This window comes from Alexandromys fortis, unplaced genomic scaffold, assembly GCF_014885135.2.
Source record: "Alexandromys fortis isolate MF-2015 unplaced genomic scaffold, M_Fortis_MF-2015_v1.1 scaffold_90, whole genome shotgun sequence".
Classification (NCBI taxonomy): Eukaryota; Metazoa; Chordata; class Mammalia; order Rodentia; family Cricetidae; genus Alexandromys; species Alexandromys fortis.
Genome location: NW_026067985.1, coordinates 2,866,212 through 2,882,246, shown reverse-complemented (window position 1 = coordinate 2,882,246; position 16,035 = coordinate 2,866,212). Strand labels below are relative to the sequence as shown.

The 16,035-nt window shown below is 52.3% G+C and overlaps 1 protein-coding gene across 4 annotated transcripts in view; it reads left to right on the top strand.

Annotated features, from left to right (window-relative positions):
- Window positions 1–15,576, top strand: part of Fbxo21 (F-box protein 21) — a 45,657-nt gene extending 30,081 nt beyond the window's left edge. For 3 of the 4 annotated variants that reach the window (XM_050158931.1, XM_050158934.1, XM_050158932.1), the window contains exon 12: window positions 1,375–3,526. In XM_050158931.1, coding sequence (XP_050014888.1) covers window positions 1,375–1,562 — 188 coding nt within the window. In that variant the 3' untranslated portion in view covers window positions 1,563–3,526. Of the gene's footprint in view, window positions 1–1,374; window positions 3,527–6,545; window positions 6,763–7,484; window positions 8,458–8,908; window positions 13,437–13,956 lie in introns of those variants that run through there. The other variant, XR_007594760.1, reaches the window with a different exon arrangement.
- The last annotated feature ends 459 nt before the right edge of the window (window positions 15,577–16,035 follow it).

Below are 16,035 nucleotides of genomic sequence, written 5' to 3'. Positions count from 1 at the left end.
GGGACCAGGACAGGGCCACGCTGTGAGGCTGCTGTGGGACTGGCCAAAGCTAGCTCCAAATTCAAAGGTAACCTGCAGTTTAGAATGACCGGGTCTCTCAGTATTTTCTCAGGGAATGCTTTCCCTGACCCAGCACCCTCTGTCCTGGTCTACACTCATCCCTGCGTCCACACTAGATGCCTCAGTGCATTGGTGACTTCACAGCAACTTTACTTCTTGTGGAGACCCCAAAGCAGTGCGTCCACAGTTTCCCCAGACCCTTAAAGGGAAACACACAGTGGTTGGCCTCCCTGCCCACCTCTCACAGAGAGGAGTGCAGGGACAGTGGGACAGTCCGTTCTAGGAGGGCCTCTGGGTGTCTGGGCTGTCCTGTGTGCTGCTTTCTGGAGCAGACATGGCTCTGCCCTGGACTGGAAACGAATCATGGGGATTCTGCATGGCCACCTCCTCTCTCAGGGAACTTTCACAGCAGTAAGGCTTTCTTTCTTTCTTTCTTTCTTTCTTTCTTTCTTTCTTTCTTTCTTTCTTTCATTCATTCATTCATTCATTTATTTATCTTGTGTACAGTGTTCTTTCAGGCCAGAAGAGGGCACCAGATTTCATTACAGATGGTTGTGAGCCACCATGTGGTTGCTGGGAATTGAACTCAGGACCTCTGGAAGAACTATCAGTGCTCTTAACCTCTGAGCCAACTCTCCAGCCCAGCAGTAAGGCTTTCTGAGCCACTGACTTCTGTTACTGACCTTTGGCTTTTCAGTGAGACACCTGAAGGATCTGTTCCTCCACTGTAGACATCTGTATTCTGTCCCTTTCTCCTGTGGCAAAGTCAAGATCGGGGAGAAGGCACCCAGGCTCTCCTAGGGGCCAAGCAGGGTGTGGGTGCCACTGCAGCAGCCCAGGAAGTGTGAGTCCCAAATACAGGAACTCTGGTGGAGAGGGGTGGCTCTGTGGCAGGGGCTCTGCTCTGTGGCAAGTATGGCAGGTTTGAGACTTATAACTAGATGGTAGGATGGTTTCTGAGCAGCCAAGTTCAGGTGAGGCTCATCTGTCCGCTGCTCCAGCTTCTTGCTAAGCCAGATGAAGGCACAGTTAGTACCCCAGAGGCACCGCTGGGATTCTTGGAGCCAAATATCCCACTCAGAGAATAGAAAGATGTCTTCTGAGCAGAGCCATGGGGAAGGTGACCTATGTCACCATTCCTCCCTCCCCACCTCTGCCTTTTCCTCTTGAGTCATTGTAAGACCAAAATGTTGCCGGTGGTAACCTTTGCTCTGTTTCAAAAGTGCCCTGGAAGGGGTGGTGTGAGGGTTTCTGCAGAGAGCACTGCGGAGAGGGAAATGCTAACAGCGGTGTCCGGCGCATCTTTACCAACAGAGAACCTGGAATACAACGTGGAGCCTCAGGAAATCTCACACCCAGATGTGGGACGCTACTTCTCAGAGTTCACAGGCACGCACTACATCCCAAATGCAGAGCTGGAGATCCGGTACCCCGAGGACCTGGAGTTTGTGTACGAGACGGTGCAGAACATTTACAGTGCAAAGGAGGACACGGCTGAGTAGACTCAGGACATTGCACCTCTGCTGCTGCTGCTGCCGCCTTCTAGGGGAAGGATTCCTGAAGGACTAGTACGGTCCCCTTGGAGTCAGCACAGGACAGCCACTTCACCAGCAGCCTTGGCTGCCTCCCCAGTTTAGATGGCGTGTGTTCCTCCGGCCACAGAGACAGCGCTGCTCTCCGCTACACTAGTGAATCAGTTGAAAGGCACCGTGTCCAGTGGCATGGCTTGTCTGCTTGTCCCGTGGTGACAGTGTGTGACATTCTGTCCTCATGAGGTCTCACCATCCACACTCTGTTCTTTCATCCCCTCCCCCCCGACCCTTGTCTCCATTCACACTGTGGCAGCGTTTCTCCAGCTGGACAGATGGGGTCCACATTTCTTGCGCTCTCTGGGCACCCCGAGTCAGGGCCACCTGCCCCTTTGCCTTGGGGTGGTTGTATTCAGATGAAGGCATGGAGATGGGACTCAGAACGAGTAGAATTAATTTTTTTTGCTAATACATGAAACACATATTTTAAGTGTTCCTTTTTCCCCCTTTTAATTTAAATTGGGAGAACGAACGGCATCGTCTCCTTTCTCCCCCACTGGAGTCTGTGCACATTTCTGCCCGTCGTGAGCTTCCGTCTTCTTCCGTTGGTTCTCTGAGCAAATGCACAGCAATGCCTTTCCCAGTTCTCCACCGTCATCAGCTGCTGCTTTACTACGACTACTCGTGTAATTGTGAGCGGATCTTAAGTCGGTCGGTCATAGGCCTGTTTCCCTAGTGCGGCCTGCAGGCCAGATGAAAATTGCTCTGAAAACTTGTAGCTCCTGGTCCTCAAAGACCAAGAGAATGGGTTTGTGTTGCGATCAGGAAAATGAACTAGAGAAGCCTAACTTGGGGAAATAGGTTTCACACCCCTGTCACCCCTTAGACTCTCCTGTCACATTACTCTCCGTTTGGAGAGTGTAGGGCTAATGGGGAGAGGCATGCATGCTTTGGGCTTCAAGGTGCGTCTGAAGGCTCCAGGACACTGTCTCCAGGATAAGGCCTAGCCTCGGGGCACCCTGGCTTCTGCCTGATGCTCTTGGTGAGTGTGAAAGGACTGACCCTTTTGCAGATCCTAGTGGGGGCCACCGGGTTCTCAAGTAAACTGGCCCGTCCATTGCCTGAAGGCACTTCTGCCCTGCGTTAGAATGCCGTTGCTCTAGTGAGCAGGGCTGTAGGGGCTGCCTGCCTGCCTGCTTCTGCATGTGTATTCTCACGGCACTCTAGATGACTGTCCCCTCCTTGGTTGCCCTTCGCCAGCCCCAGGATGACAGGGGAGACCATAGGCAGTCTCTAGAAGGACAGGAAACCTGAGACTTAACAGCTGATGCGGCTCTTGTCTAGCGTCTGTTTCTCACCAGTCAGAACTCAGGCGGGTTTGAACTCGCATTTGAAGTTGGACCAACCACTCAGCATCTGCCTGAGGTTGGAGGATTTTACAACCACTCATTTCAAGGTGAAAATCCACCCACACAGATCCACACTCTTGTGTCTTGTTATAAGCAGCCACGGAGCATGCTGGGAGCTCCCATTGTTGGGCTTGTGCTTTGATTTCCGTTTTCCAAGAGAAACATCAAAGCTGACCTGATGTAAATATGTACCTAGACTGTTTTTAAACGTGTTTCTTCACGAAGGCTTCGTTTGGCTGAGGGAGCCTGTATCACCCGTGTAAGTTGGTAGTTGGGCACTTTATATTTTTCTAAAAATGTGTTTTGGATCCTGTACTCTAATAAATCATAAGTTTCTTTTTAAAAATTTTTCCAAAAGTTTTCTCCATTTTCAAAAGCCCTGTTATAAAAGTAGAACTTTCACAATGTTAAAATACTAAATATTTGGTGATAGCAACTTCTCTTCAAATGAATGCCAAGGGTTTTTTGTTTTGGTTTGGTTTTGGTTTCTTTTGTACAATTAATAAACGAAGTTACCGAGAGAAACCACACCAGTGGCCTGCCCACCTTCATTCAGCAACAGCGAGAGAAGAGAAAGCAGGGTCTTCCTCCTGAACAAAGTGGGGGAAAACAGCAGATCCTAGTTTTCCTTTTAACATCTGACAAGTGTCTTACTGAGTGCGGACTTCGGGGCCTTGGGAACAGAGTGTCTGGTTGTCAGAGGAGGGACGCCTTCTGCCTGTGAGCTGAGAACTGCCAATGCAAGGACAAAACCAGGACCGTGGTGTCTGTTGTCACTGTCGGCAATAGCTGCACTGCACAGCGCTCGAGTGTCCTGTGTACACTGGGTGGGACGCCCCTGTATGCGGTAGCCCTAGAGACCTGGTGGGGGCGTTTTCCTCATAGGACCTAGAACTTGCCCTGCACACTCACCCAAGGTCCAGTGTCTACAGACATACTCAGAAGTAGGAGCAGAGAGACTTGAGATGTCCAAGGCTAGACCATCCCCGTCACCCCGGTTTGCCATGACCTTGTTTATGAGCTTGGAGCACCTCCGTGGACTCAGTTATGTCTGTCACAGCAGCTGCTTATGCTCTTGTTCGGAAGTGTTTGTGTCTTCCTTGCCCTAGGAATGGAGCCAGGCCAGCAGCAGGTCCCTCTCCTCTAAAGTCAACTGTTTGCTCTGGTTCCAGCTGGAAGGGGAGGGGATTGGATGACCAGAGGCTTCATTTCAGAGCATCTGTGGCTGTTGTCACCCAGATGTGACCCACGCTGTCTTTGTTTATCTGACTTTGTTTGGATGGAAGAAAGGAATATGTATGGAGGGAAAATCCAGAATCCACTGGGCTCTTGATGGGAGGATTCCGATTGTTCTCATGGGTGCATTGGCTAAACAGTTCCATGACCTCATTGGTGATTGGGCTTCACCAAACACCTTGGCTACACTGGGCGACATCCCTTGCTTGTCTTTTGATTTGAAAGGAATGAGGGTCGCTGTCCCTCAAGGCTGCTTAGAGGCAGGCCGCTGCTGGATTAGGCCCTTGCTGGGATAGGATCCTGCTGTGTAAACCTAGGCCAGGCTGTTTGTGCAGGTGGGTGGATGGGAGAACCATCCCTGAGCCCAGCCCTTCACAGCCATGCTACGGACACAACTACCTCACTGCACTGCTTCCCAACCTGTTCTAAGCATCCTGCAGCCTGGGAGTTGAAGAACATTCCCTTCCGTGGATAAACACTCTGTGCAATTACAGCATCAATGTGCGGCAGCCGAGTGGTGATGATTGTATCAGGTTAACACTGCTTCTGAATAAACAGACCACAAAACACGGAGACTCAAGCACTTCCGTGCTCTGGGATGGCTGGGGAGGGGGAGGCTGGCATCCGGAGGCCCATGCCTGCAGAATGACTGCCATCCAGTCTGCGGAGAATAAGGGTGGAGGGACACGTCTAGATGTTCCCATGAATGGATCAGGTCAGTCTCGTCATACAGCACGTGAGGTCACTGCATAGTAGCTGCCACAGGTCACCCCTGCTCGTCCCGTCCCACAGCAGGGCAGCCAGCAGCGTCAACAGTTCCCCAGCCTTGTGGGCTGCCCCTTACACAGCCAGTACCCAGTGTAGATGCTGTGGGGAGCTGAGAAGGGTCTCCTGGGGTGGCCTCTACTGGGCATTCATCATTAACTGGGATCTTTGTCCAGGCGGGGTGGATGCCTGAAGACCGAGGAGCTCGCACACTGAGAGTTGGTTGTCAGTTCTGGGGCAGCAGAGGCTGCAGGATCCTGGGGAGGGGGGGCACGTGGCCAGCCAGCCTAGCTGACCTGGTGAGGTCCAGGCCAGTGACAAACCCTGTTTCAAAGGAGGAGTACGGCCTGAGGTGGTCCTCTGGCTTCCACACACAGGTGTACAGGTCGGTACGAGCACATACATTTATTTTTTAAAAATGTATGTGCAGCCGGGCGATGGTGGCGCACGCCTTTAATCCCAGCACTCGGGAGGCAGAGGCAGGCGGATCTCTGTGAGTTCGAGACCAGCCTGGTCTACAGAGCTAGTTCCAGGACAGGCTCCAAAGCCACAGAGAAACCCTGTCTTGAAAAACAAAAAAAAAAAAAAAAAAAAAAAAATATGTGCACTGGTGTTTGGCCTGCACATATGTCTGTGTGGGGGTGTCAGATCCAGGTGTGAGCAGCCATGTAGATGCTGGGAACTGAACCCGGATTTCCGGGAAGAACAACCAGTGCTCTTAACCACTGAGCCTCTCTCCAGCCCCTACATTTGTCTAAAAAAAAAAAAAGGCCTTAGTCAGGGCCACTATAACATAACTCCAGAGGAGCCTGGGAGGCATGTCCCTGGAGGGATGTAAAACCAGACCAGTGGGCACTGTGGTCTTCGTGTGTCCACACCCAGAGTCCTTCCTGATCCCTGTAGGGACACACAGTTCTCCACCCACTATGGGGACCAGCAACCTGCATAGTAGTGACCAGGGCTCCAGCTCCCAAATCCCGGCTGGGTGAGACGACCAGGTTTGCTGCAGCCCCAGAAGCCACCAGTCTTCAGGAGCAATGGAGGTTTTGAGTAACCCCACTGCTCTAGGTCCCTTTCCTGTTACCACGCTCATCCAGAGGCCCTTTCTCAAGCCTGCCTGTCCGGTTACATCAGAAGGGAGGGGCATGTCAACCTGCAGCCAGCCTGGAGGCCAGGCCCGAGCTCCATCCCGTAGTTTTTGACATGATGTCACTCTTCCGAGTGGCACTCAGATCTCAAATTGGTTACTAAATAACATACACAAATGGCACTGGGAGTTCTCATCTGGAACATTCTAGCCTCTCCGGTGGCCTTGCGCTGCATGCTCAGCTGATACCCACCAAGTCTATCTGATCATTTGAAATACGTTTCCCAAACCGTTGTAGCTCGAAGATCTCCTTGTCTCTCTTTGTAGCTGAACACTGCCTGTATGCCACGCTTCCGTTATCTGTTTCTCTGTCGATGAACACCACTTCAAGATGGTGCCCATTTCTCCCTCCTCAGCCCTGATGGCTGTTCTCTGTTCCCGTGAAACCATCTCCTGTAGATGTTGGCTGTGAGACCACCTGGGCTCAAAATCCTGCAGCTGGGAAGGAGTGCGTGTGTGGCAGGCGACACTGTTCTTCTACCTGGCTGTTGATGGACACTTGTTCCCGCCTCAGCCGTTGGGACCAGCATGCCATGAGGCCCCTTGAAACCTCCGCATCCTGGCACAGCACAGAGATGGTTCTTGCTGACCTCAAGAACAGTTTACCTGCTGAGGGGTGAGGCTGTCCCACTGAGAATGTGACCTCTGCCTACCAGTGCTGATGTCTGTCTTGCTCAGCCAGTATTGAAACTTTAAGGACCACAGATGACTCAGCCTTAAAGAAATTTGTCGCCAAGCGTGGTGACCTGAGGTCCAGTTCCTGAACACATGCCGGATGAGAAAACTGACCCCAACAGGCTGTCCTCAGACCTGCGCGCACATGTGTGCACACGTGCACACACACACACACACGCATACATTTGCATACAAATATGTAAATAAATAGATAAATATGCGGCTGGAGAGATGGCTCAGTGGTTGAGAGCACTGCCTGCTGTTCCAGCAGCCCTGAGTTCAATTCTCAGCACCCACATGGTGGCTCACAACCATCTGTAATGAGATCTGGTGCCCTCTTCTGGCCTGCAGGCACACATGCAGAAAGAACACTGTATACATAATGAATAAATAATTTTTTTTAAAAAAGAAGTATAAACCTTTAAGAAAAATAGATAAATATGCTTTATGATATTTCTCAAAAAATGAAAAGGCGGCAGTGGGGGAGCCCAGCCACAGACCACACACTCAGCATGCAGAAAGCCTCGGGTTCTGCTTCCAAACTCGACAATCCGCGCACTAAAGCAGTATAACCGAGCCCCGAGCCCCGAGCCCCCAGTCACCCCTTCCCTCTTCCCACATCCGTGTACATGTCTGTGTTCCCTCCTGATCTCTCGGTGCCAGGCACTGTCCCTGATGAAACCGGCTGGTGCTTCTGCCTCACACCTGTGTGACGCCTGCAGGATCTGGCCCCTCCCGCAGCATCCATCCTCCTGCAGAAACGGACATGCTGGAGAAGTGGCCTTACACTGAGCACGGACAAGGTTCCGGCAGCACTGTGCTCCTACCAAGGGGCTTAACCTTCCCCCCTCTGCAGCACACGCTGGTCCCCAGCCACAGTGAGTGACCTAGATGTTGTCTGGAAAATGTAGCCCAACACTGCTAGGTTCCAGAATGTTCTTTTGTTCCAGGTATGAAATTCGAAAGAAACAGTTTATATTATTCTTAATGGTGGGGGGAGCTGCAACCCTGCCTTCCCTTGACAAGCAGGAGCCTTGGTGGTCACTGAGTCACAGGATGATGGGGCAGACTAAGACGCAAGGTAGCATCGTCACTCACAAATGCCAGATGCCTGTGTGTGGTTTCCTCTGGGCCTCTGGGGTTTGGTTTTGTTTTAATTAGTTCTTTTTTCCTTTCTTTTCTCCCTCTCTCCCTCCCCCCCATTTCTCCTTTCCTCTGAGGGTTTTGTTTTGTTTTAATTAGTCCTTTTCCTTCCTTCCTTCCTTCCTTCCTTCCTTCCTTCCTTCCTTCCTTCCTTCCTTCCTCCCTTCTTCCCTCTCTCCCTCCCTCCCCCCCTTTCCTTCTTTCCTCTGGGGGTTTTATTTTGTCTTAATTAGTTCCTTTTTTCTTTCTCTTTTTTCCTTTTTCATCGCCAAGTGATTTTGTGTCCTCATTTGATCTCGTGTTTAGCCCCAGGCTGACCTGGAATTCCTGGTACCATCCCTCAGTCTGCCAGGGGCTGGAGCCTGCGCACTCCTTTGCGATCTCCGTCGGTGAGGGGCAAGACAGTTCCCAGCAACTTTGCCAACAAAGAACAACAATCTTCATCCCGTGAGAGCTTTGCGTGATGCAGAGATGCTGGACACACGAAACACAGGTGAACACTTCTAGAATGTTCTGTAAAGTCACTTTATCGTCCCGTGACAGGACACTGGCAGAAAACACATGTCTCCTGTGTTGTGGCAAATGAATATACTTGGAATTCTTCCAGTTCCTACCAAAGGAAATGAAGGCTCAGAGAGGCTGAATAACTTGTCTGAGATGCCACAGCGCTGAGAGACAAGGCTCAGGGCTCAGCCCAGCTCTGCTTGGTGCCCAAACCAGCTGCTGTTCACAGTTCTTCTGGTCTCATCTACTTAAACACCTCACTTTCCTGGGAACAGCTAAAATCAAGCCATCCCACCCCCACCCCTAAGGTGCCTGCGGTTCTCTGTGGCCTGGTGACAACCATAGCAGGGACGATATGACAGTTTGGCTGTTAGCGAAACACACAGAAAGATAGACAGGCCAAGGCACAGTTATGTGTGCGATATCATTTGCCTCCGCAGGGATCAGAAGCTGCCCATCCGAGATGCTCAGAGGCTGGCCTGTTGGCTCCTTGGATTCTCAAGCTGGCAGCTTGGTTGCTTTCCTCTGCGAGCCGTCACCATTCACTAAGACGCTCCAGGTAAGAGCCTCCTCTTGGAGCTGGGGTGAGCATGGTGGTTCTGAGCAGGAGACCTGGTTCTTTAATTCCCAGGTGAGCGCGGTGGGTCTGTGTGTTGGAGACGACCATCCCAGGGTGAGCCTCACAGGCCAGGGCGGCACTGCACACAGGGGAATAGAGACAAACACATGGTTCCAGGGTGAGAGCACACGGGCACCACCATGCAGTTCACCAGCACCATCTGGGCATGAGTCACCCCAGCGTGGCCCCCTGGCAAACCAAGGCCAGCAGCATTACCCTCCCTGCCCCCCATAGAGCTCTTTAAGCCCTGAAGCCCGGTGACCTAACAGGAGGAGGTCATTGAGCTGGGAACACAGCCAGGAGCGAGCCAGTGCATAAGATGAACCAGGCACCCCGCCAGCTGGTCGCATGGCCAGGGCTCTGCTGCTCCCTCCAGGGAACCCAGTTCCTCTGTGGGGATGAGGGTGTGGGGGCAAGGTAAGTTTCCACATCCTCTCCAGGGCCTCTGGAGATGGCAAGCCTGGCTGGTGAGGTCACTGCTTCTCCTGTGGCTGCACAGCACAGAGGGAGGCCAGAGAGACAGGTGCCTGTGCACCTTCTCATGGACAGGATCCCTCTGCTCTGGAACCTCAAGGCTTCCAGAAGCACACCTGGGGATAATGTTGCTGCCATTTTTAGGAGAAACATTGTCAAATCTCCAAGGAAGGCCTGGGCGCATTGCATGTCCCTGTGGTGCCTCTGAGGTTTGAATCAGGGACCCACCAGGGTCTAAGGAAGCTTAGGAGCCAGCTGTGAGCTCAGCAGTCCTGTCTGAGGGCTGTGAGCACTTCCTCACCAGGAGGGAGTGATGAGGAGAAACATGGTGGTTCTCATCCCACCTGAGACCAGGCCACGGAACTTCTTAGTTGTTGCCAGGAGCAAGGCCACCACAGACCCAGAGGATGCTGATCCCAGAGGAAGGCAGAGGACTTTGGGGTGGACACTGTACTGGGCGGGTGCTGTAGGCTGGTGGCTGCCTAGAGTAGGTGGAGCCTAGTGGTTCAGCTTGTCACCCAGCACTCGGGAGGCTGAGGCAGGAAGATTATTGCAAGTTCAACTGGGCGGTGGCGGCTCACGTCTTTAATCCCAGCACTCAGGAGGTAGAGAGGCCATCTCTGTGTGTTCGAAGCCATTCTGGTCTACAAAGTGAGCGCTATTGCTGGGCGATGGTGGCGCACGCCTTTAATCCCAGCACTCGGGAGGCAGAGGCAGGTGGATCTCTGTGAGTTCGAGACCAGCCTGGTCTACAGAGCTAGTTCCAGGACAGGCTCCAAAGCTACAGAGAAACCCTGTCTCGAAAAAAAAAAATTTAGCAAAGTGAGCGCTATTATATATATGACAGCCAGCAGTATTATACAGAGAAACCCTGTATGGACAGCAAAATAATAATTATTATTATAATTATTATTATTATAAAGATTGCAAATTCAGCCTGACCACATAGACTATTAATCTGGGCCGGGCACAGCCTGATGGTAAAGTCACGCACAGACCAAGTTCAGCCACCAGCCCAAGAAATATATTAGATATATTAAAGATATTCTACACCAGGCATGAGAGACAGTGCCTGTGATCTCTACGTCCTGGAGGGAGGGGAGCTGAGGCAGGAGGATTTCCACAAATTCAAGGCCAGCCTGTGCTAATGCTCTGCACGCTAAAATACAAACACAACTGCGGTCCTGTTGCATCCGTGCCCGTGAGGGGTTTGTTCTAGCCAGCTGGATTTTATGGGTGCCACCAAGCATCTAACTGAATCCCCTTGAGCGCATTGAGTTCACTAACAGACACACTTGGTCCAGGAGCACTTTAGTTATGGCGAGGCAGAGGGACGGTACATTTACAAACTCAGGAGGATTCTCTTGAAACGTTCCAAGTCCAAACTCCTGACACTGCATTCTGGGTACTCCCCTTCCTCAACCATATACTTAAAAATGCCTGCCTGCCTCGGTGGATGAGAACGCTTGGGGACCAGCCTGGGGACCTGTGGGGACCAGCCTGGGGACCTGTGGGGACCAGCCTGGGGACCTGGGTTCCAGCCCACAGAAAAAGGTGGAAGGAGAGAATCAACTCTGTGAAGTTGTGCTCTGACTTCCTAACACACTGTGGCATGCACATCCACACATACACAATAATATAACTAAAAAATAAATAAATAAGTGATTAGGTGTGGCACGTACCTATAACCCCAGCTTACAGGGGGTGGAGGCAGGAGATTCAGCAGATCAAAACATCTTCAGCTTCAGAGCGGGTTTGACGCCAGCCTGGGCTACACTGGGACCCCCTACTCCGAATTCTTCTGTAAGAGAAGCTAGTACACCCTTCCACCTGGGCTCAAGGCGCCTCCTCAGACAGCATGCCACGCTCTTGCCCCAGCACCCAGTGTCGTCGGCTTCCCATGTGACACCTGTCCCTGACCTGACTTCAGGATGTGGGTCACCCAAGGGTCACTCCAGGAGGCTGCCCCAGCCTGTAGATCTGTGACAACTCAGCAGGCAGTTCTAGGTACCTATGGCTGTCACACAGGTCTAGCCAAAGGGTAGCACCCTGGCCTTGTCCACAAAGCCGGAAGGGAAGATGTGCCCATTCACCACAGCCGCCTGCTGCAAACATCTCACACTTCCCCAGGAGCCCCACGCACGCCCAATTCGGGCAGTCATAAAAACCCTGCAGAAGTCGGTAGACCTGCCTGCCACAGGCAGAGGTGTCTTCTGTAGACTGAGAACAGTGGTGGGGCCTGGCAGGGGCTACCTGCCTGCAACATCATCTGGGAGCAACAACCAGGCATATGACACCACCCTACACACACACGCACACACACGCACATGCACACACTCACAGCTGTCCCCCGGAGGTTGCCTGTGCCTTCTTTGCAGAAGGCTGAGTAGAGACTGGTCATCTCGGCAGGTGACAGGACAGAACAGAAGCCATGGCAATGCTGGCTGAAGCTGGAGGTTCTAAGTTGTCCCTCTCCATGTCCTGCTATTTGCTGGCCACCTTGTTCGGCCTAGACCCTAGGCTGCCCCCTGCCTGCAAACAGGATGTGCTGGGTTCCTCACGCCTGAGAGTCTGGGACCTTGGCATCCAGAGGAACCACTGCAGCTGGGGATGTGTTCAAAACCCACCAGGGGACCGATGAGATGGCTTCAGCAGGTAAAGGCGTTTGCCGCAGAGCCTACAACCTGAGTTCAATCCCCGGGACCCACAGACGGAGAAAGCCAAATCCTGCAAATGGTCCTCTGACCTCCACGTCTACACCGTGGCATGTGTGCATGTACAACTCACACACACACACACACACGTACACACGCTGCTCCAGCTGAATTTGACTTTTGACCTGCAATTTTCTAGCTAGTTGTGGATTCAAAATTGTTTTAAACATTGTGTGTGTGTGTGTGTGTGAGACTGTGGCCTTGGCCACACAAGTGCCATGGTGTATGTGGAGGTCAGAGGACAATTAATGAGACTCGGTCTGACCTTCCGTGTGGCTCATGGGCTCAAGCTCCAGTTGTCAGGCTTGGTGACTGAGGTATCAAGCTGGACATATTGGACATCTGGAGACTTAAGCTACTAAAGCCATCCTCCTGTCCCCCGCCATGCCTTATTTAACAGGAATAAAGGCACAGCTGAGCCGAAGTTTTAGCCACTCCTGGGAGCAGTGGTTAATGGGCAACAGTATCTGAACATGCTTGGGGTCCAGCTCTTTTGGTGGGGGCTCTCATCCCCTAGTCATGGGGACCACCCACAAGTCCCCAGAAGGAGGCCTTACCCCGTAACTGCTTCAAGGTTTGTGTGACTATGGGGAAGTCTGTGAGTTTGGCTGGCCCAAAGCAGTGGCCCCTGGCTATGCCCTTTGGTGGGTGTGTGGGAAATACTGTCAGTGAAATGGGGGGCTCTCCATTCACCATGTCACTGTGTGGAGCAACCCCACAGCCATCTCACTGTGACCTCTGTCACTGTCCCCACTCAGGACAACTAATGCCTTCTGTGCATGCACCCTTCTACGCCATGGGGCCCAGGGGGCTGAGTTCTCACCTGCCACCACCCTCCTCTGTGCCTGGAAATCCCAGGTCTACCCCAAACCCTATGACACCTGGTGGTTGCATCCATGCCCCTGGGTCATGAAGTCTTTGTGCACTTGCCTTCATCCCTCTGTGGTGGCTGTTCCTGGGACACGGGCTGAAGGACAGCAGCTAAACTGTCCTCCTGGCGGTTACCCTCCTCTGTCCTGTCCTCATTGACGCGCACCCGGTCTGCACAGCTGCCCCTTGGCACCCCCACCCCCATCCAATGACGACAGAAGTCACACCTCTCCACCAAGCCTTGCCTGAGCGGCCCGAGTATGAGCCTCAGATGGGTCCTGAGGCTCCAAGGTGAGGCCATTTGTCATGGGGCTGGAGCCACTTGGCCCACTGGGGTCCCCTCCCTCAACCCCAGGCTCTAAAGGCGAGGCACTGAGATCCTTGTGTACATTAAAACGCAGGAGCCTCCATATGTCCAGAAACAAGCAAACTAGTCTGGCCTAAGTGGTCTGGCCCAGGGATGCCTTTGGAGGTCACAGCCCTACTGTGCACACCAGACCAGGGTCTGAGCCTAGATCCAGCCCCACACTTGCTGGGGACGACTTTGACCCTCAGCGATGTCTTTCTCTGTGCGAACAGCAGAGTTGGGCTGTCTAACCATGAGGGGCTTTCATGCTTGTCTGGAAGCGGGAGGGGGAGGTACCCCTTCACACACACTCCAGACCCTTTCATCAGCTCTATGATCCTACCTACCTCTGCACACAGCTGGGGGCTCCCAGCTTGGCTCATGTTGGGGCCACCCTGAGTAAAAATGACCTATACCCCACACCTCCCACTGACTGATGGAATTTTCTTCCTTGTGCTATTGCAGCCCTGGGGGATTTGGGCACCAGCGAGAGTGGACAGCTGGAAGGCAGTTTGCCTCTCCTTCCCTGCCTTGTCAGCACCGAGCAGTGGCCCGGGGTTCTGCTGAGTCAGTGTGGCTAGGCTGGGTCTTGGCTCTGCGGCACCTGCCTGGGCCGGTCCCCTGATGGAGGCTCTTCTCGCTTCATTTCAAATTTCACCCTGTGTAATGCTGTACCCCACCCTGTGTTTATCACCCTGCCTTTCTGTGCATCCCATGGGTGCAGGTGTCCACGGGGGAGGAGGGAGAGAGGAGGGGACCCCACAGGGCTAGGAAGGAGGAGGCCGGCTCAGTCCACAGAGGGGTGGTTTCGTTTTCACCTTGTAGGACAGCTCTGGACCCCTAGATACAGTCTCAGCCTCCCGCTGACTGCCAGGATGGCAGTCACCCCAGCCATGGTCTCCACTCCTGGGCTCCTCCTCCCTGCACCCATTTGTAGTCTGTTACAGAGAACCCGTGAGGAGCGCTGCCCCTGAGTCCCAGGGCCAGCACCCCTGAGTCCCAGGGCCAGCACCCCTGTAGTGCACATCTCACAGTATACTGCAGAGTCCCGAGGGGAAGTGTGTTGGACCCCATTCCTGCTCCAGAAGTCCAGTGGGGACCTGGCCAGAGGTGTGGCTCCACTGTGGGAGAGCAAGCCATGCATGCTGGGAGCAGGGGTTCGTCTCCAGCTGTAAACACCAGGCTATGCAACACTGACCTATAATCCTAGCTTGCCAGAGGCAGGAGAATCAGAGGTTTGAGGTAATTTTCTTTTCTTTTTTTAAAGATTTATTTATTATGTGTACAGTGTTCTGTCTGCATGTACACCTGCAGGCCAGAAGAGGGCACCAGATCTCATTACAGATGGTTGTGAGTTACCATGTGGTTGCTGGGAATGAACTCAGGACCTCTGGAAGGGCAGCCTTTAACCTCTGAGTCATCTCTCCACGAGGTCTTTTTCAAACGCGCAGTTAAGAGTTCAAGGCCAACCTGGGCTACCTGAGACTTCCTCCAGGGTTGTCATGCTCCGTGGAAGGGAGGAGTAACCATTTGTATCATGGGTAATATGTCCTGTGAACTTCTAGGTTGTCACAAAATGGTCTGAAGAAGTGTTTTCCATTTTCTTATCTGCTAGTTGGGTCACCCTGGTGGCTGAAGGCACCTGTCAGCAGTCATGGGCTAGTGATGGGACCCAGCAGGACTTGGTTACAGGGTGAATGGGAGCTGGAGATCTGAGCCCCTCGAGCCTCAGTTTCCACATCTTTGGCATGGGATGAAGGTGGAGTGCCTTCCCATTTGACCATGCTGGCTGAGATAATTTAAGGAAAGTCACTGACTCATGGAGACCCTCCTTGTCCAGTAGCTCCTCCCTTACCCTCTGCTGGGACCACATATGTGACCCGGGCCTTGGAAGTAATAGAAAAGGAAGAATGTCCCCCTGCTGTGAAATATTTAACTATGCAAAGATGTGTTGCATTTAATCATGTAAAGATGTGTTACTATGGTTTATCCTGTGGAATGTTACTTTAACTGTGTAAAGGTTGTTACATTTGTTTCTGCTGTGGAATGTTACTTTAACTGTGTAAAGGTTGTTACATTTGTTTCTGCTGTGGAATGTTACTTTAACTGTGTAAAGGTGTGTTACTTTTGTTTATGCTGCATTTGTTTAACTATGTAAAGATGTGTTGCTGCTTCACCTTGCCTGCCTAAGGCACCTGATTGGTCTAATCAAGAGCTGAACAGCCAGTAGCTAGGCAGGAGAGAGATAAACGGAGATGGCAGGCAGGCAGGCAGGCAGAGAGAATAAATAGGAGGAGAAATCTAGGCTCAAATGAGAAAATAAGAAGGCGAAGAGAGGGAGAAAGAGAGGGAGGGACACACCCAGGGCCAGATGTCAAGTAACCATCAGCCAGCCAGACTCGAGAAACAGTGAGAGTAAGCTACGTGGAAGGAAGAAAGGCAAGAAGCCCCAAGGCAAAATGTAGATAAAGAGAAACAGGTTGTGTTAAGAGAGCTAGTTAGAAAGCCTAAGCTAGGCCGAGCATTCATAACTAATAAGTCTCT